The sequence below is a fragment of the Vicia villosa genome, unplaced genomic scaffold (genome assembly GCF_029867415.1).
Source record: "Vicia villosa cultivar HV-30 ecotype Madison, WI unplaced genomic scaffold, Vvil1.0 ctg.002896F_1_1, whole genome shotgun sequence".
Taxonomy (NCBI): domain Eukaryota; kingdom Viridiplantae; phylum Streptophyta; class Magnoliopsida; order Fabales; family Fabaceae; genus Vicia; species Vicia villosa.
Window position 1 is genome coordinate 236,003 of NW_026706062.1, and position 20,969 is coordinate 256,971.

The 20,969-nt window shown below is 36.9% G+C and overlaps 1 protein-coding gene and 1 non-coding gene across 2 annotated transcripts; one reads left to right on the forward strand and one right to left on the reverse strand.

Annotated features, from left to right (window-relative positions):
• Nucleotides 1-623: 623 nt before the first annotated feature.
• Nucleotides 624-705, reverse strand: TRNAS-GCU (transfer RNA serine (anticodon GCU)). Its single transcript has one exon. It is a non-coding gene; the product is annotated as a tRNA-Ser (tRNA).
• Nucleotides 706-15,805: 15,100 nt separating this feature from the next.
• On the forward strand, nucleotides 15,806-17,647 carry LOC131640024 (uncharacterized). The gene has a single exon (XM_058910441.1). It carries the CDS (start codon nucleotides 15,806-15,808, stop codon nucleotides 17,645-17,647), a length of 1,842 nt encoding a protein of 613 aa, XP_058766424.1.
• Nucleotides 17,648-20,969: the final 3,322 nt, after the last annotated feature.

Genomic DNA, 20,969 nt, shown 5'->3' on the forward strand with positions numbered 1-20,969 from the left:
TGAATTGGAGGAGATATGATTATGAAAATTTATAGGAATGAGAAGTCGATTCTCACGTTGCGATTTATATAAAGTGAACAAGCATTGATGTTGGGCGATTTATATTTAAGTTAGTCCAATGTGATCATTAACTAAATACTATATTGGTTGACCAAGTGACTTTAAAACGAAAGAGGAGGAAGGTGAATTGTGATATAAAAAAATCTTCAAAGAGAAAAACGAAAGATGATTTATAAAATAAATAAAAAAAACATAAAATTATAAATATTTATAATAATAATAATAATAATAATAATAATAATAATAATAATAATAATAATAATAATAATAATAATAATACATTATTGTTATGTTTATGGCAATTTATATATAAAAAAGAGTTTATTAAAACAAAATGAGATTTGAAATAAATAAGAAATAAAACTAATACAACAATGTTAATTTAATTTAGGAAAGAGAGATAAGATAGTAGTATTAATTTATTCAACAATGTTTAAAATAAGTTTGCAGAATGGATTGTTAGATAGCATGAGAATGATGAGAAAACACGTAGAATAATTGCCGGAAGCGAGAGTTTGGAAAGAAGACCGTAGAAACAAACAATGATAAATTAAAAAGGAAATCGTCGCCTGAGAGATTCGAACTCTCGCGGGGAAACCCCATGTACTTAGCAGGCACACGCCTTAACCACTCGGCCAAAGCGACTCTGTTGAATGCATCAAGTGAACTAATTATTATAACTATAAATACTGCTTAACATGTTGATAAAACCCAAATGTATATCCTACTGTTTTTATCTCATACCAGTTCTATAACAAACTAACATTTTGATAATCATATATTAATCTTTATCCTATTTCTAACTTGTATAAATAATTACACGCTCCAATTTAAACAACTTTTTTTTTTTATTATTTAAAATCACTAGAAAACTATTTATTCTTTAAACAACACTACTTTTTTTTTTATATAAACAACACTACTTTTTTTAAACTTGTTAATTTGTGCTCTAAATGTGTTTCTTAAATATTTTTAAAATAAAAAATCAATACAAAATTATTTATTTTTAAATAAAGATTTAGATGATTCATTATTAAATTACTGTGGATATTAAATTACACAATATTTTATCATTTTAAGTAATTCATCACCACTACAAAAAGGACACCGCCTCTACTCACTCCGCACGAACAAAATCTATAACAAGAGAGTCTTCCTCCTACAGTGCTAGCTCTAAATGAACGGATGACTTAGAGAGAACATGACCTCATAATCAAAATTTGACTAGTGTTTTAAGAATACAATAATGAGTAACTATGACTTCAATATAAGGGTTCGGTTTTATCTTATAGAACGATTTATTCACATTGTAGCTTACGCTACACCATGTTTCTCTACTAGAACCACAAATGATTAAATAATAAAAAAAGGTTTATTTTTTACAATGAATAGGAACTAAGCGGGAAACATGGTTCACACAAATCTAGGGCAATGTTGAAAGCAGTAAGTCCATCCCGCACACTTAAATCACAAATTCTCCCCAATGTTGAAAAATGTAAGTAAGAGAAAAAATATATAAAACCTGAAGCGAGATCAATCATCGCTATCAAGAGCCAGTTTGTGGCATGCCACCCTATTTGATAAGCTACGAAAACATCTGCCTAGTATTAATTGCTTGATATTTTCTATATGGTCTTGTTCGACCTCCATGAAATTTCTTGTTTGTTGCTCTGCCTGCAAATCAACCACCTTGTGTCTTAGAGCATTTATCTTATACTCGATGTTGCTCTGGTAGTCATATTGAGTACTTGTAGGAAAATCATATTTCATATGAGGAGGGGTTGAGTTGGATTTGGAATGGTGACGGGGTAAGATGCGAATGGGATGGTAAAGGGGAAAGATGAGGATGGGTGGGGAGACTCGCACTTTCCGGTCCTTCTTTACATTTGTGTCGTCACCTGAATCAGCATGGGCATCAATATCCACTCAATACAACTGATTCTCCTTATCCTGCACATTATTTATTGTCGGGTTCAACAACACCATGTTTCTAATGGACTGGTTTCTAATCATTAGGAAGCATGAGTCCCGACCCATTTTTTTGATCATCTTTTGTGCAAGACATGAAGCCATGATTAATGCATTGTTGTCTATGATAGGATGCAACCGTCTAAGCTCAGCGTCGAAACCCAAGTCCTTGGTTATGGAAGTAATAAGACTACTAATAATGATATCACCCTTTTTAGCGTTGGCCACTTTATCCATATATACTTTAATGAAGGAAGCAAATTGAAGGCCTCTAGAATTAAAGATGTTGTAAATAAAAATAGTTCTTTCAAGGTAGTATTACCGACACTGTCGCCCCTACCAAAAATTGTGTGAGTGAGAACCTTTTAAAAATAACAAATGGTCGGGTTGTGGATACCGGAGGATTTTTTCCTTCCATGTTGGTGGCGGTTTCTCCGATCAACCACCTCCAGAATGGGCCAAAGTTAAAAGGAGAATGTCCACTCATAGGAACTCTTTCTACCCCATTTTGGGAAACTGTAGCAGCTCTCCTATCTCTTAGTGGTTAAAATCAAAATCTCCACTAAATAATCTAAAAGAGGCTGAACCGAATTCCCCTCACTCTCATAGCATACTCATATTTAACAAAACTTAGGAACTCTAACGTGAATCTCTCATAAGTTCGACCGGGAACGGCTAATCAGTGGGTCTCCCACAGCTAAGGGTTATCCGAGCACGCCAGGCATTCGTCCCCGCCAACGGCTAGTTCCTTCTGTTCGGCTAACCAAGACCTAGTCAACAGTTTCCTATATTTTGGGCCCTGGAATTACGCTTAGGCCCACAAATATACCGAAGAGAACACTATAAATAGCCCCTACCTCTAGAGGGCAAGGTAATCAAAACTTTGCCCAAAAAACTTCATACTTTCTATTGTACCTTTGTTCTCTCTCTCTCTCTCTCTCTCTCTCTCTCTCTCTCTCTCTCTCTCTCTCTCTCTCTCTCTCTCTCTCTCTCTCTCTCTCTCTCTCTCTCTCTCTCTCTCTCTCTCTCTCTCTCTCTCTCTCTCTCTCTCTCTCTCTCTCTTATTTTGGCATTGGAGTATCTTGCACGTACAACCCCTTTTTTTCTCAACCATCACCGAAGATCAAGCAGTTCGTTACTGGCCACCTGTTCTGCACAAACCGAATATAAAATGCATTTATTATTTTATTTTTTAGAATTGATTTTTTTTACTTTAAATATATTTAATAAGGAAATGATTATACGAGCATAATCCTAGACGGGGTATAGAAGAATCACGTGACCACCGAGAAGGAACTTCTGGCCATTGTCTTTGCCATTGAAAATTTTTGTTCTTACTTAGTTGGATCAAAAATCCTTGTTTTACACTAACCATGTTGCCATCACATACCTAATGAGAAATAAGGAAGCAAAGCCTCGACTGATTTAGTGGATTCTACTACTTAAAAAGTTTGATTTAGAGATTAAAGATAAGAAGGGAATATAAAAAGTGGTGGCAGATAATTTATCCAAACTTAGTGATTCAATAAAGGAAGAGTTATCCTTGGATGAATCTTTTTCCTGATGATAGGCTGATCACATTAATACGATCTAAAAAGTCGTAGTATGCTGACTTTATCAACTACCTCAAAGTTGGAGTCCTACCTCCTTATATGGATTATCACAAAAGAAAAAGTTATTTTCTAACCTGAATAAATATTATTATGATGAACATATATTATTCAAGAGAGTCACCGATGTTATCTTATGAAGGTGTGTCCCTGAAGAGGAGATGGAAAACATGATTACTCACTACCATTCCTCCTCATATGTTAGGTATGCAAGTACATCAAAGACTATCTCAAAGATTATCCAAGCTGGTATCTACTAGCCCAACCTCTTTAAGGATGTGCATATTTTTATTATGAAGTGTGACAAGTGCCAACACACTAGGAATATTTCAAATAGGAATGAAATGTCATTGAAAAACATCCTAGAGGTGGAAATTTTTTATATTTATGGGACTTTTCCCTTTCTCTAAGGGTAACCAGTTCATACTTGTTGTATTCGACTATGTGTCAAAATGAATTAAGGTCATCGCCTCTTCTACAAATGATGCACGAGTCATTATCAAGTTGTTCAAGAAGAACATCTTCACATGGTTCAAAGTCCTCAGGCTTGTTATAAGTGATGGCGAATCCCATTTCATCTCAAGACAGTTTGAAAATTTATTAAAGAAATATGAAGTGAGATACAGAGTTGCAACCCCTTACCATCCACAGACAAGAGGCCAGGTGGAAGTCTCTAACAGAGAGATCAAAACAAATTTCAAACTTGTCTATGGGAAATCCTGCCCTTTACCGGTGGAGCTAGAGCACAAAGTTTATTGGGTAATCAAGGCCCTTAATATAGATTTTAAAGCCAACGACAAGCAAAAGAAGTTGTAGCTAAATGAGTTAGAGCAAATTAGGCTCGACGCTTACAAAAATGTAAGGTTATACAAAGAAATAATAAAACGATGGCATGACAAGCGCATCATTAAAAGAGAATTCCATGAAGGAGAACTTGTTTTATTATTTATTTTGGGCCAGAAGCTATTTTTTGGAAAGATCCTCTCTCAATGGTCTAAACCATTTCATGTGTAAATAGTAATATCGTCAGGAGCGATGGATGTATGGAGTACTTCCATTGGATCATTTGTAGTGAATGAGCAGAAGCTCAAGCACTATGTCACCGGAGATGATATAAACAATGTTGATTACTTCACCTTGAAGGCACCCACTTAAAAATTGAGAATTAAAAAGTTTATCTAAATTACTTTAAACAAAAGCGTTTTGTGAGGCAACCCACGAGTTTTTCACCTTGTTTTTAGTTATTTGATTAATTAGGAAAATAACGAGACCATCTGCGTCGAAAAACCCTTAAAATCAACTAATGTGTGCAAAAAAAAAAATTATCATGATAGGCTACTCGTCATCTTCATGACAGTCATCCTCAAGTTAAAGCGAAAATAGTAAAAAAAAATGACGATTAGCCTGTCATTCTTATGACGGCCAAATTTCACAAAGATGACGACAGTCATTCTAGGTGACGACCATCACCCTTTCAAATTTCGTATTTAAACCAAATTCACCCTCTGAATTGCTAACGGGTTGCCTGTCGTCAGCGCTGACGGTTGTCGTCCTTGTTCTAGCGCAAATTCCAAGTGTCTTGGAAATGCAAAAATTAATCTAACCATATCATTTTCTTCAAAACATCATCTTATTTCCTCTCATCCTCAAAATCAAAATACCATTAACAAACACAAACCTCCATTAAAATACTTCACCATCTTCATCTCCATTTCCAACATCAACACCTCAAATCCTAAAATCACACACTACACCCTTCAAAATGTAACACCCTTCTAAACCCCGCGGCAATTATTAAAATAATCAGAGTAAAAACATGCAACCAAAGGTGCCACAATTCATTTTAAACCAAACATGTGTCAACTTTCATGCATTATTAGAAACGATTCATCAAGTAAACAACATCAAGTTTAACACAGCGGAAAGTACGCAACACCGAATACAAGTTGAAGGTGTTTGCATATTGGCTGCATTATTGGTAAAACATACCTGGTTGATTGTGTATATGCAGGTTGCATATATGTGTGGAGCTAATACAGGTTTTGTAGTGAATGTCATGATCGATGTCATGACATTCATGTGTGACAGCAGGAGTTGTTAGTGTTTATTAATTGTGTTTCCTGATTTATCACTTTTATCTGTTTAGGAAACTTTTTATTGAGTGCTGCAAATTTCGTTCAGAAGATCCTACTGACAGCACATTGTGTAACAGACAGTTGGCGTGTGAATTAGGTTAACTTTGTTAACCGTAATGTGTTTCTTAAAAATCCTAAGGCCCAAGACTGCATATAAAAAGACCTGCAATCCTAATTTGGAACGCAGACAGAAGATTGTGTATTGTGAAGAACTGCTGTTCTGTAACTGTCTCGTGTGATCCACGCTATTATCTTTGATGATTGCGTTGGAATTAGTTTGTGTTTTTGTTGTGTCACTCTAAGCTTTTAAGCATGAGTGTGTGTCTCTTGATTGAAGCTTTTAAGCAGATCAAGGCGTGTTTTTGAAGTGTGTCTTATATCTGTAATTGTTTATTGTGTATGTGTAATCACTGCTGTGATTGAGGGGGAGTGGAATGGAGATATTCCATATCTAGGTAGAAGGGTCATTGGGTAGTGATTAAGTGAGAAGTTGTAAACGGGGAAGTTTAGCTTTAAATTGATACTAGTGATAGTGGACTTCATCCCTGGCTTGGTAGCCCCCAGAGTAGGTTGTTTGAACCGAACTGGGTAAACAATTATGTGTGTTCTTTACTGTTTTATGTTGTTTTGTTATTACTGTTTGTGCTACTAGAATTTTCAATTGGCATCAGAGCAGGCACCCTGCCTGTTTACATCTGGGTGGGATCTAGGGATAACAAAATTTTGGTACTATGGAGAAGGAACTGTTAGTGTTTGGAAACAGACCACCTATCCTGGATGGCTCTAACTATGACTACTGGAAACCTCGTATGGTAGCAGTCATTAAGTCAGTGGACAGCAAGGCCTGGAGAGCTGTTGAAAGTGGATGGAAACATCCTGAGAAAATTCTGGAAGATGGAACCACTGTTCTAATTCCTGAAACTCAATGGAGCAAATCTGAAGAAGAGTTAGCGTTGGGAAATTCCAAGGCCCTAAGTGCATTGTTCAATGGTATTTACAAAAACATCTTCAGACTTGTACAACACTGTGAACTAGCTAAAGAAGCTTGGGATATTCTCAAAACAGCACATGAAGGCACGTCCAAGGTAAAGATGTCGAGACTTCAAATACTTACCACTAAGTTTGAAAATCTCAAGATGAAAGAGGATGAAACCATTTATGAGTTTTACATGAATGTCCGCGAGATTTCAAACAACTCTGCAGCCTTAGGTGAGAAAATGACTGAAGAAAAACTGATAAGGAAGATCCTCATATCACTGCCTAAGCGATTTGATATGAAGGTAACTTCCATAGAGGAAGCTCAAGACATCAACAACATGAAGCTAGACGAACTTCTTGGTTCTCTCCAAACCTTTGAGTCAAGCATCTGTGAGCCTGTTGAAAAGAAGAACAAAAGCATTGCCTTTGTCACCAACACAGGTGATAATTCAAAAGAAAGCAATGGTGTAAGTGATGAGAATTTATCAGAAGCCATAGCCATGCTTGGAAAACAATTCAACAGACTTATTTAAAGGGTTGATCAGAAGTCCAGACCCAATGTCAAGAACACTTCATATGACATCAGTCAGACATATGACTCAAGCAAAAGGTTCAAAGCAGAGGAGAAGCCCTATCCATGGAAAGGGGTTCAATGTCATAGATGTGAAGGATTCTGACACATTGGAGATGAATGTCCTACCTACCACAAGGAGCAAAAGAAAGGACTGACTGTTACTTGGTCTGACAAAGACTCAGATTCAGAAAAGGAAACTGTAAAGCATGTCGCAGTTTCAACAAGAATCTATGAATCTGATGATGATTCCAGTGATGATGAGCTAACCTTTGATGAACTAGCTGCCTCGTACAAGAAGTTGTGTAGGGAGAATGCTGAAGTCTGCAAACAAGTGGAGAAGCAAGAGGTGATCATAAGAGAACTAGAAACTGAGAAGATTAAATATCTTGCAACCATAGACTCCCTCAGTAGTGAAGTAAGCATGTTGAACCACAAACTTGATCAAATGACCAAGTCATTCAAAATGCTGAACAATGGATCTGATACTTGTTGAAAGTATTTGTGGGTAAATATTTTCTGTAATATATCGTATCCACAGGGATTGGTTAATATCGCTGCCGTTCTATAGTTGTTTATTTTGAGTTAAGAAATTTGGTTTGGTTTGTTTTATACTAATAATAATATCAAAAGCAAATAATAAAATAAAAGCAAGTAAAGGACTTTGTGTTAACAAATAAAGAAAGATGTTGAGTCTTTAGGGTTCATCAACCTAATCCTATACAATTATCAATTAATTCTCAATAGAACAATCCTTTGAATCATTATCTTCACTTATCCTCAAATAAGATTCCATGTCTGCAAATCAAATTAGATAACTTTTACCGGTATGAGATTCGATCTCTCCAAATCACAATAACGATAATAGTAATTAAGAACGATAATTATGAAAACCCAATTACAATTCCATCTCTGCAAATTGCAATTGAATCAATATAGTAACCTAGGGCAAAAGTTAAATCCTTTCTTTCGATCAAAGATTCAACAATGATGTAAATTAAAAGCAAGGTTTCTTATTGATAATAAATTCAAACAATTGTTCACAGGGATTAATCAATGGTAATGTATATTCATAGGTTAACTACTACCTTAGACTCAACAAGAGGGATTTAGCTCTCCATAGACATGAAGAACATACAAGAATCAATGGAGGAATTCATCTTCATCAATAGAATGCCTTCAATTGGTAAAGAATCTACCTTCTATTGTTATTCTCAGCTTCAGAATCAGATAGCTCTCCTAATTTCGCTCCCACAAAGTATATCTAACCACTTGGAAACTAGGGCTTTAAAACAGAACTTTTGGGCTTTTAACGCCGAGGCCGCGGCGCGGCAACGGGCTGGCGCGGCGCGCCCCTCAAACAGAAGTATTTTCGCGGCGCGCCTAGGAACTCTCGCGGCGCGCCCTTTGTACTTTCCATCTTTTTCTTCAGCCTTTGAGACTTCCAACTTTCTTTCCTCCTCATGTTCTTCTTAAGTTCTTATTCAGCTCAAAACCTGCAACAATAACACCCACAAGTGATTCGATTTGCTTTACGCACGAACTAAACTTGTTCAGTTCAATTCTTAATAAAAACCTATGGATTTATCACAATTTGCATTAGTTTAGAGAAGAAATCACTTATATTAACACATGAATTTACCATTAATTTACTCCTAACAAACTCTCCCCAACTTAGAGTTTTGTTTGTCCCTAAACAAAATTACTTACCTCCAACAAAGTCTACCGACAATCATGCAACAAGTTTTTCAACACGTTTTTCTTAAGTGGTTCAATCCAGTAACTAAGTCAAATACTCCTCTTCCACCTGCAAACTCAGAACATACACATGAAACAAACTTTGAAAGCAAATCACCTCCAGAAGTTCAAAACACTACACAATTGTAATTGAATCAGCACTAATCACTCTCATCAAAAAGTATGATGAATAAAAGAGGGGTTAAACACTCATCCAAACAATTAAATCAACAAAGATCCATATCATACGTTCACCAAATTGCTCGCATCAAGTCTTGTGGAATCTGAGAATCAGAAGGTCTTTCTATGGTTGTAATGTGGTTTAGATTCAAAGAAAAGAAGATAATCAAGGGTTGTTCCTAATATAGGGAAGCATCCAATTCATAACTTATTTCTTTTTCTCTAAAACTCTAATTCTCTCACCCGTTCATTTTTTTCCATTCGTAGCTTGGTTTTTCTTTTTCATCTCTTTTTTTTCAACATCCGTTATATTCAAACGGTGTTCTTTTTCCATCAATTTTCTCTCTTTTTTTTTTTTCAAGCTACGAATTCTTTAGCCTTTCACCAATTACCACATATACTTACTCTTCTTTTGAGAGTGACTCTCCCCAACTTGGAGATCAACCTGTATTTAGATTATATGAATGCTCCCCTACTTTCTAAAAAAGGTCAAAGAGAAAACACATCACCAAATTTTATGGTTGATGGTCCAAAACAAAACTTTTTATTGAGATCAAACTTACCAGGTATTTCCTTGGTGCATATTATGATACTTACCTTGACCTCAGGCTCAAAGAATGGTTAGCAAAGGATCACACTCTCACAGAAGAAGATAATTTTTACGGTGGAGTCGGCTCAAAGAACTCTCAAATTCAAACAATTGCCTAAATCACTTCCACAGATTTCCACAGACGATGCAACAACCGGTTTAGCATGATACGAACACGTCAAAAATAATTGATGGTCTTCCTGCATATAGTAAACAATGGAAAGCTTTCCTCACAATGGTTAAGGCTAAGCTGATCCAATAAACAATGTACCATAAAGAACTTCTGTTAAGAATTTACTAACACCTTAAGTTTCATTGCACACATTAAGATTTTGAGTTTGAAATTCCATACCTGCTTTGTTACTTATTGAAAAAGAGAGTGAAACTCAAAAATTTTGAACATTCACTTACTACCACTTTCATACATGTTGCTTCATTGTTGATACTTCGCTTGAGGTTCTTGCTTTGTTATGGGACTACTTACTCTAACTGGGAGTACATAACAGACATAAAAACATAAAATTGAACATAAAAAATGCAAAGAGTAAATCCACCCCCAAACTTAAACTAAACATTGACCTCAATGTTTCGTAACAAGCCCGAAAGGGTTGACTCACAGAGGGTATTACAATATTACTTGCCTCTTCCTAGCTTTCACCAGAAAGGTTCCCTTATTATTTCCTGAAATAAAAATAGACAAAAATAAAACATTAGAAGTGTGGGTTACCTCCCACAAAGTGCTTCGTTTAACGTCGCATGGCTCGACGGTCCATTACCCCTTGTTTTATGGAGGGTATTTCCTTTTCCAACACTCGCTACTTTGTACTTCCATACCCACAAACTCATGAAGATAAAAAGCATGGATAGCTTTTCTCTTCACTTTATCTTCCCCATCACTCTCCTTAGCCCTCTTAGGACTTTTGACATCATCATAATTTGGAGAAGATATGTTAGAGACTTTTTCTTGGAGGTTTTTGAGATTTTTGTTTTCTTGTGCACCTTCCGGTATACCAGTTGAATTTTTCTCATTTACCCCTGACCTGTGTTTCTTGACTCCCAGCATCTTCAAGGTTACTTCTTCATCAAATGATTTTAGCGTTAGCGTCCCCTTTTCAATGTCAAGATTACAGCGTCCTGTCGACAAAAAGGGTCTCCCAAGAAGGATCGGAGTTTCTTCATCTTCCGGAATGTCCATGATGTGGAAGTCAACAGGGAAAACAAACTTATCAACTTCTACTAGTACATCTTCCGCTACTCCATAAGATTTCTTAATAGTGTGATCGGCGAACCGTAATTGCGACTTACTTTCACTAATCTTGTCTAATTCAAGCCTTTTGAAAATGGATAACGGCATTAGACTCACACTAGAGCCAGAATCGAGAAGTACCTTTTTAAATGATATATTCTTGATAGTGCATGGTATCGCCACCGCCCCAGGGTCTCTTCTCTTAATTGGGATTTTTCTTGCTGCAGCGACTATACTACATTTTTCGATTGCCATTTTTGGTTCTCCCTCTAGTGATCTTTTTTTCGCCGATACCTCCTTCATAAATTTCTTATACACAGGTACGTGTTCCAGTGCTTCAAAGAAAGGTAAATTCACTTCTAACTTTTTGAACAAGGACGTAAATTTCCGAACGTCTTTCTCTTTTGAATCCTTCTTTGTTACTCGCAAAGGGAGGGGTGGTTTAATCACCTGTTCAACATCTTTCTTATTTTTTTCTTCAACTGGTTTCATTGGTAGTATTACAACTTCTGGCTCTTTTAGGTCCTCTCTTATTTCCAGATCTACCTCCATCGCCATAGGGTCACCTATCTCTTCTTTCTCTTTTTCCGATTCTGAACCCCTTTGACTCCTTGTTGTAACAGCATTAATTTTCTCCTGGTCTTGCGGTTTTTTTCCGGTTGAGTTTGGTAAGGCTCCTTGTGCCTGTAGAGTAAGTTGATGTGTTATTTGCCCCACTTGAGTTTGCAGGTTTTTAATTGCCGCTTCCTGGTTCTTCTGATTTATTACTGATGTTTGAATGAACTGATTCACTGTCTCCTCCAACTTGGATTGTCCTCCTTGCTGTTGTTGTGGTGGTTGAGTGTATGGTTGGAATGCTTGTTGTTGATACCCTTGATTCGGTGGTCTTTGTTGGTACCCTTGGTTGTTGTATCTTGGTGGATAACCTTGTTGGTATGGCTGATTCTGATATTGATTCTGCCTTTGTCCTTGGTTATTATTCATGTAATTCACTTCTTCTTCTTGCACTGGTGGACAGAATCCTGTTTGATGATCTCCCTTGCACAATTCGCACCTAGCAACTTGATATGAATTAGATACCCCGTTCAGCTCCTTGATTTGTTGTGGTAGTTTAGACATTTGTTGTGTCAAAAGTTCCACTTGTGAAATTAGCAATTTGTTCTGAGCAAGTAGAGCATCACTGTTGTTCAACTCTAACATTCCGGGTTTCTTTTCTCTTACCGTTCGATCATGATTGCCTTGACGATCATTTAGAGCCATTCGCTCTATTATCTGAGTAGCTTCTTCAGGTGTTTTGGACATGAGAGAACCACCAGCTGTGGCGTCCAAAAGTGTCTTGTTTGTAGCTGTGAGACCGTTACAGAACATATGGATTTGGTCAACGTCTGAAAAACCGTGTCCTTTGCACTTTCTCAACATAGCTTTATACCTTTCCCATGCTTCATTCAAAGATTCATTACTACCTTGAGAAAATACTGCTATCGCTGTTTTTGCTTCGAAGAATCGGTTTTGAGAGTAAAACCTTTCCAGAAATTTTTCTTCCAATGTGTTCCAATTTGTCATCACTACCTCGGGTTGATCCAGATACCAATCCTTTGCCTTAGATAGCAAAGAGTGTGGGAACAACCTCTTAAATAATGCTTCCTCATCAGCTTGAGCGACACCCGTAGTACCCGCTAACTCATAGAATCGAGTAAGATGCGTGTACGGGTCTTCATGGTCCAATCCGGCGAAAGGACTTGCACAAATCAATTGTATGATACCGGTCTTCAGTTCTGTCGGTCGCCCGTTGGCGGAAGTTCTCGCGAACTGAGGATTGAGTCTTGGACTATTAGCACATGGACCATTAGCAGCCATGTTGCCAACAGTAGGTTGTATAAAAACTTCCGGTTCTTCCTCCGTGAATAGTTCGTGAAAGAAGAATCCTTCTTGCGACTCGTCAATGGTTTCAAGTTGTTGTGACGATGTCGCGGTTGCGTTGTCTCTTGCTTTTGCTATGTTCGCTCTTTTTCGTGCTTTGCTATTTTACCTCCTAGCGGTCCTTTCGATCTCGGGATCAAAAAGAAGTTGATCGCTAGAAACTTTGCTGCGCATACACAATCTTCTGCAAAACTAGCAAACAAGTGAAACAACCAAATAGAGAAAATAAAAATTAAAACTCAAAATAAGAACTATTGCAATGCATGCAATATTGACACCAATCCCCGGCAACGGCGCCAATTTGTTGAAAGTATTTGTGGGTAAATATTTTCTGTAATATATCGTATCCACAGGGATTGGTTAATATCGCTGCCGTTCTATAGTTGTTTATTTTGAGTTAAGAAATTTGGTTTGGTTTGTTTTATACTAATAATAATATCAAAAGCAAATAATAAAATAAAAGCAAGTAAAGGACTTTGTGTTAACAAATAAAGAAAGATGTTGAGTCTTTAGGGTTCATCAACCTAATCCTATACAATTATCAATTAATTCTCAATAGAACAATCCTTTGAATCATTATCTTCACTTATCCTCAAATAAGATTCCATGTCTGCAAATCAAATTAGATAACTTTTACCGGTATGAGATTCGATCTCTCCAAATCACAATAACGATAATAGTAATTAAGAACGATAATTATGAAAACCCAATTACAATTCCATCTCTGCAAATTGCAATTGAATCAATATAGTAACCTAGGGCAAAAGTTAAATCCTTTCTTTCGATCAAAGATTCAACAATGATGTAAATTAAAAGCAAGGTTTCTTATTGATAATAAATTCAAACAATTGTTCACAGGGATTAATCAATGGTAATGTATATTCATAGGTTAACTACTACCTTAGACTCAACAAGAGGGATTTAGCTCTCCATAGACATGAAGAACATACAAGAATCAATGGAGGAATTCATCTTCATCAATAGAATGCCTTCAATTGGTAAAGAATCTACCTTCTATTGTTATTCTCAGCTTCAGAATCAGATAGCTCTTCTAATTTCGCTCCCACAAAGTATATCTAACCACTTGGAAACTAGGGCTTTAAAACAGAACTTTTGGGCTTTTAACGCTGAGGCCGCGGCGCGGCAACGGGCTGGCGCGGCGCGCCCCTCAAACAGAAGTATTTTCGCGGCGCGCCTAGGAACTCTCGCGGCGCGCCCTTTGTACTTTCCATCTTTTTCTTCAGCCTTTGAGACTTCCAGCTTTCTTTCCTCCTCATGTTCTTCTTAAGTTCTTATTCAGCTCAAAACCTGCAACAATAACACCCACAAGTGATTCGATTTGCTTTACGCACGAACTAAACTTGTTCAGTTCAATTCTTAATAAAAACCTATGGATTTATCACAATTTGCATTAGTTTAGAGAAGAAATCACTTATATTAACACATGAATTTACCATTAATTTACTCCTAACAATACTCTAGAAGAAATTCTGGAATCTGGACAAAGATCAGGAGACATGTCTGGAGTGGGATTTGTGGCTAAAGAGGAATTAATCTCTGGACCCAGGAGGATAGAATCCAAGAAGTGTGTGACTAACCAGATGTCAATCCAAATGTCACAACATCAAGGAAACATAAGAAGGAGGCACTCAAAGAAAAGGTTCCAGAAGTGGAGGTGTCATCACTGTGGAAGATTTGGTCACATAAAGCCATTCTGTTTCAGACTATTTGGATATACAGACCAAACTCAACAAGTCAAACTTGATCATGATACTTGTAACAGGAAGCAATCTGGGATAGCTAAGAATGTTTCTTTAATAGCACACACTTCTCTAAGGATGCCAGCAAAAGAAGATTGGTACCTTGATAGTGGTTGTTCAAATCATATGACCGGGAGGAAGAACTCTCTAGTAGATCTCAAATTGGAAGGAAATAACTATGTAACTCTGGGTGATGGAGATATAAGAGAAGTCAAAGGTGTTAGGAAGATAGAAGGGGTGGGTATACCTAATCTAAACAACTTTCTACTTGTACAAGGACTAGTTGCAAACCTTATAAGCATCAGTCAGTTGTGTGATGAAGGATTCAATGCTAGGTTCACCAAAGATGAGTCTATCATCACTAATGAAGCAAATGAGGAAGTCATGAAGGGATTTAGATCTAAGGATAATTGCTATCTATGGAAGCCTAACACACCTGTCCACCCCTCTGACTACTCCATGATCAAAGAAGAATTAAAAATTTACCATCACGAATTTGATGAATCTAATGAGTCTGATGAATCGGATAAAGAATCCTATGTTGGTGATCTCACTATAAGTGAACTGTCTACTGGTTTTTTTTAGACCAGTCTAATGAATGAGAAACTATGTGCAAAAGTAAGGGAGTACAAAAGTATCAATAGATTTTTGCTAGAAGAAAGAGTAAGCCTTGTAATGGACATTACAGATCGGGAGAGAAAACTGGAAAATTCAAATGTGAGCAATGATCCTAAAGGACTGTCTGAAAGCAATGTCACAGAGAATGTTACAACAACATCTAAAGACAATGTGACAGAAAAGGGTATGTTAGGTATCTGCTACCAAAACTTATTATAGCAATTAACCAACGTGAGGGAATACTATTTGGGCTTTGTAAAATCCATGTTTTGAAATTTCCCTAACTCAGTGTGCATATAAAGCTCCCTCGATCCCCTAGTAGTCTAAAATCGGCAAACCTTCCTAGTAATTTTGCTAGCTACTCTCTGGGGTTGATCTACTTCTATATTGCTCTCACAAGTGTGAAACAAGTTCTGGTTCTCTAAGGTTCAGAATGTCTCAGCAATCGAATGATGAATCTCCCGTTTCAGACTCAGCAACACCGGAAGAGTCCTCTAACCCTAATAGGGTCCTTAAGGTTGTCCCTTTAAGGACGATTAGCAGTGACGAAGTAAAGGTCACAAAGCCTAAAACGACTCATGCAAAACGACCCAATGAGGGTATTCACAACAATGGTACCAAATCTTCAGCATCTTCTACCATGGAGGAACTTACTAAAGAAGGATCCAAATATGTCGATAGCGCAATTACCAGGATTGTTACTCGTATTCTGAAGGAGAATCATCAAGTGCCTGGAATATCTATTCCTCTTCAAACCATAATGGTTGATCCCCTCAATAACACCAGTAAGGCTGAGGCTGTTCACACCGTTGATAGTGACCTAGAAATCAACAAGGATGAACAATGGGTTACTAAGAATACCAATGTCACAAAGGATGTCAATGACATTGACAATAATAAGCACCCTAAGGCCAATACTGAAACTGACACTAATGTGGTAGACTTAGAAGAGTACTCTGACGACAAATTACTTACCTCCTTGAATCCGAGTGTAGCCTACAGGCTAATGACAAGAAGAAAAGGCAAAGATGTTGTTCAAGGATCACCAAAAGGGAGCACTCAAGTGAACAACCCTGCCAAAGACACTGTCAGGAAGAAGAGTACTTCTGCAGGTCCTGTCAAGAGCAAAGTTGTTACCAAGAGTAAAGGGGTTGGTCCTTCAAAATCTTGGAGCAGGGTCATTCCAAAGAAAAGAAAAGAGCGGGAAATTGTTGAACCTAAATATGATGTTGAAGTAAATGTCCCTGACATTCCATCAAGGAAGAAGTCTACAACCAGTAAGCTTGCTGCTAGCACCCCTGAAGTTCCCATTGATAATGTGTCCTTCCACTATGCCTCTAGTGTCAGCAGATGGAAATATGTTCTCCAAAAGAGATTGGCTGTTGAAAGGGAATTGGCTCCAAATGCTCTTGAAAACAAGGAGGTCTTAGAGCTGATTCAAGAAGCTGGACTGCTAAAAACTATGTGCAATCTTCCCAAATGTTATGAGAAGCTGGTCAAAGAATTTGTGGTAAACCTATCTGAAGATTGTGGCAATAGCAGAAGTGTAGACTATAGAAAGGTGTTTGTAAGAGGTAAGTGTGTATCTTTCTCTCCTTCTGTGATTAATAAATTCTTGGGAAGAACAGATGAAGCTCAAACCGAGCTGGAAGTAACAGACAACCAAGTCTGTCAAGTGATCATAGCCAAGATGGTAAAAAGCTGGCCCATGAAAGAGAAGCTAACTGCAAGTAAGCTGAGCATCAAGTATGCAATGCTTCACAAAATAGGAGCAGCTAATTGGGTTCCAACAAATCACAAGTCCACTATCTTAACTGTGCTTGATAGATTTTTGTATGTTGTAGGAACAAAGGCAAAATTTGATTATGGAGAATATATTTTTGACCAAACCATGAAGCATGCTGGAAGCATCAGTATTAAGGGTCCAATCGCCTTTCCATCCCTCTTGAGTTGTATAATTTTGGATCAATATTCAAACATTCTCAATGAACATGATGTAGTGTGCGAAAGAGAAAGTCCCTTGGCTTTCCATTACAAACTGTTTCAAGGAAAGCATGTTCCAGACATTGTCATGACATCAGCTGAAACTTCCAAATCTGGAGCATCAGTCAGTAAAGCAGAAGTCATAGCAATACTAAAAGAGACTTGCAAAGAACTGGAATCTAGAAAAATGTCTCTTGAACAAATGATACGTACTCTGGAAATGGATGAGAATGAGGAGTTTGCAGATACTGAAGAGATGGAAGATAAAGATGATCAAGAATTAGAAGAATAAAGTGCTAGTCCTGCTGATGACTCTGAGAAAGAAAGTTCTTCATACACCACAGCTGGATCTGACTCTGAGGAGTAATTGCAACTAGAGTCTAGTGTGTTTATTTTTGTTTTGTTTGATTTGTTCTTTTGCATTTAGTTCTGTTTGTTTTATTTCTTTCGGTCAGTTTAAATTTTTGGACTTATTTAAACTCATTGAGCGAGGGGTGTTCTTTTGGTTTTGGCAACATTTATGGCCAAACAGGGGGAGAAGTATTATGTGCCACCCCAGAACAACAAGAATGGTGGTTGTGTGTGATCAATAATTCTATTTGTCATACCCCAAAATTTGCCTTCCATATTCCATTTACAATGATTCAAAGTTCAAGGTTCAGTTTCAAAGATTCCTCACTCAAAAGTTCAGATGATTCACAGTCAACTGGTTTGACCTAAAAGTCAACCATAATCAGAGCATAGTCAAAGCCTCCCAATTTTGGTCAACATCAAGTATGTGAAGCATAACCATCATTTGATCAAGAATTGATCATGATTCCATTAATAGAAACTCAGAGGGTTTCTTAGGAGAAAGTCAACCCAACTTTGACTGGGCATAACTTTCACATGGAACATCAAAAATTTCCCACTCAAAGCCTATTTTGAAGGAAATTGGATTCTCTACAACTTTGTCTCTCACAAGCCAGGGCTAGAAATGCTTCATTTGAGAGGTATGGTGCAAAAGATTACAGGTCATTTTCAGGCATCCTCCAAAAGCAGTATTTTCCCAAAGAGGATATGATCAAGATAAAAGCTCCAAAGGAAAAATATGTTCCAAAGTGGCTTGTAGAGGACACTTTGAGGTTTCCAAAAAGTATTAGAACTCTCTCATAGCTTGAGAATTGAGTGAGATATGCTTGATCAAAGTTGGGTGATTTTTGAGGACCAAATATGAAAAAGGGAGGTTCAAGTTGAGAAAATTTGCAAATAGGCCCATGGTTTTTTGTTACACTCTTGGTCCACAAGACATCAGCATGCCCAAAATTATTTTCCACGAAATTTAACATTATATTTGATTTAATATGATTTTTTATTTCATTTTTATGATTTAATTAAGTATAAAAATCAAATATTATGATAAAATATTCATATAGGCCAATTCCAATCAAAATTAATGGCAAAATATATTATAATTTTCGTGCACAATCAAGTGGAAAAGGTTAATGCAAAATCATGACCAAAATAGTAGCTTAGGATTCAAGAAATAAAATCAAATTTTCAAACATGGCAATATTGGATGCAAATGCTTTGGGCTCTCTTTGTTGACCTAATTATATCCTCCTATAAGTACATAACACAAGGTAACAGAATAGGGGTTGTAAAATCGAAGGAGAGCAGAGCATTCAAGAACTAAAAAATCTCCAAGAAGCTTGAATTCGGTTTCATAGAATTGGGGTGTTTCAAAGGAATTTGAAGGGTGCAAACGCTTCCTGGGAGAACTCTAAACGTGTGGGGATCATTACGCGTCATCAACAACTCCAGATTCTCCTCCGATTAGCCGAGGTATGTAGTTTCAAAAACTGGATCGAATGGCATGATACCTGCATATTCATGATGTTTTGTTTATATGTTTGGCTATGTTTCATTGCTGTGATTGTTTCTGGGCCGGTTAATTGAATTTTCAGGCAGTATATCGTGATTCACCATTGACAGCCGAGTGAAGGTTTAGGGTTTAAATTGGGGATTCTTTGTAGAGGTAAAATTAGGGTAGGATAATAGCGCGGTTAGATTCGTATGGTAAAAACAAGTAGATCTAGAGGGTCGCGCCTGATTTATATAAACGTATGCTCTGTTCGCTATTTTTGTGTTCTTGCTTTGGCTACGGAAAATTCGTAGCTAAATTGTAGCGGAATCTGCAGAGGTTTACCAGTCTGGGGAGAAAGATGATAACGTGTCCCAGTCTGTTTGGTTATTTTGAATTTACGCGCGCGTTTGAGTTCACTACAAGGTGATTCTATTTTATGCATTGGCCGCGTATTACAAACGCATTGTTAGCGCAGCTGAGTTGGTTAAAGGGTGCGTTTGTGAGTGAAGGGACGAGGGTTCGATCCCTCACTCCCTTATTCTTTTTTATGTGAAATACTTGTTCAAAGATCCCATGCGTATGCCCAGTGCTAGATCACCATGATCCTTCAGATCTGAACCTTTGGATTTCCACTCAGCTTAATCTAACGCCCCAGCCCAGTTCCCCATACTATACACCATAATGATAGGCATACCTGATCAAAACCTTAATAAAACTTAAATAAATTTTAATTATTTGTTTTATTTTAATTGAAATATTTATTTTTAATATATATTAATTATATAATACTTATTTTTTTAAAAAAATAAACATATAATGATTATATTAAGGATTTTTAATTTGTTGTTCGTGCCGATTAAATCGATTAATCGTTGTGGTCAACAATGATTTCAATTAAAATGCTATTTAAATAAAATACAAATCAAATTATATTCGATTAAATGGTTGCAATTATCTTATTGATTGCGATGATTAATCCTCCCTTGTTCTAAATTTAATTTGTTATTATTTGTAATCGTATTAATCGGTTATGAGGGGTAACAATACAAAATAAAATTCACAAAGATAATAAAACACATTAATTCATTATTAGTGATAATCGAATCAATCGATTTGAATTGGTAATGGTGCAAAACCCCTAATCTCTTAACTATGGTGATCAAACCTATTGATCATTGCGGTTAATTGTGCCAAATCAGGGTTGTACGCCCGAATCTTAAAATATTTCTTAAATCCATTCAAAACACTTCAAATCAAACTACGGATTTTCATCCTTATACAAAACTACGATAGGCCATTCAAAAAGCCTTCAAACCATTCAAACTCTAATTCTAAAGGCGTACAATCCTGTCCCCGAACTACGTTGACTCTGATTCTCCCTAAGGAGATACGTAGGCACTTGGCAACAAGGCGAGTCCCCTTCCTCCAAATCTTAATCATGTCTTTAACCCTATTAACTGTTTGTTACCTTTCTTTATGTTTTTCCATAACCCTTATCTTTGCAATGTTAACCTTTAGGAAATGGTTGAGGGTGCCTAACACCTTCCCTCGACCTGAATATAGTATCTTACCCCGATCTCTATACTGCGTAGGGTTTTCTATTCGCCCTTCAGAATAGGTGGCGACTCTAAATCTAAAATTTTAGGGCAGGTTGCTACAGCTGGCGACTCTACTGGGGACAACACTTTTAGTTAATTATTATGCTCCTAAGGCTTGAGTGGGTTTAGGTTTATGGCTCGTGGTTTGTGGTTTAGGGTTTGTGGCGCAC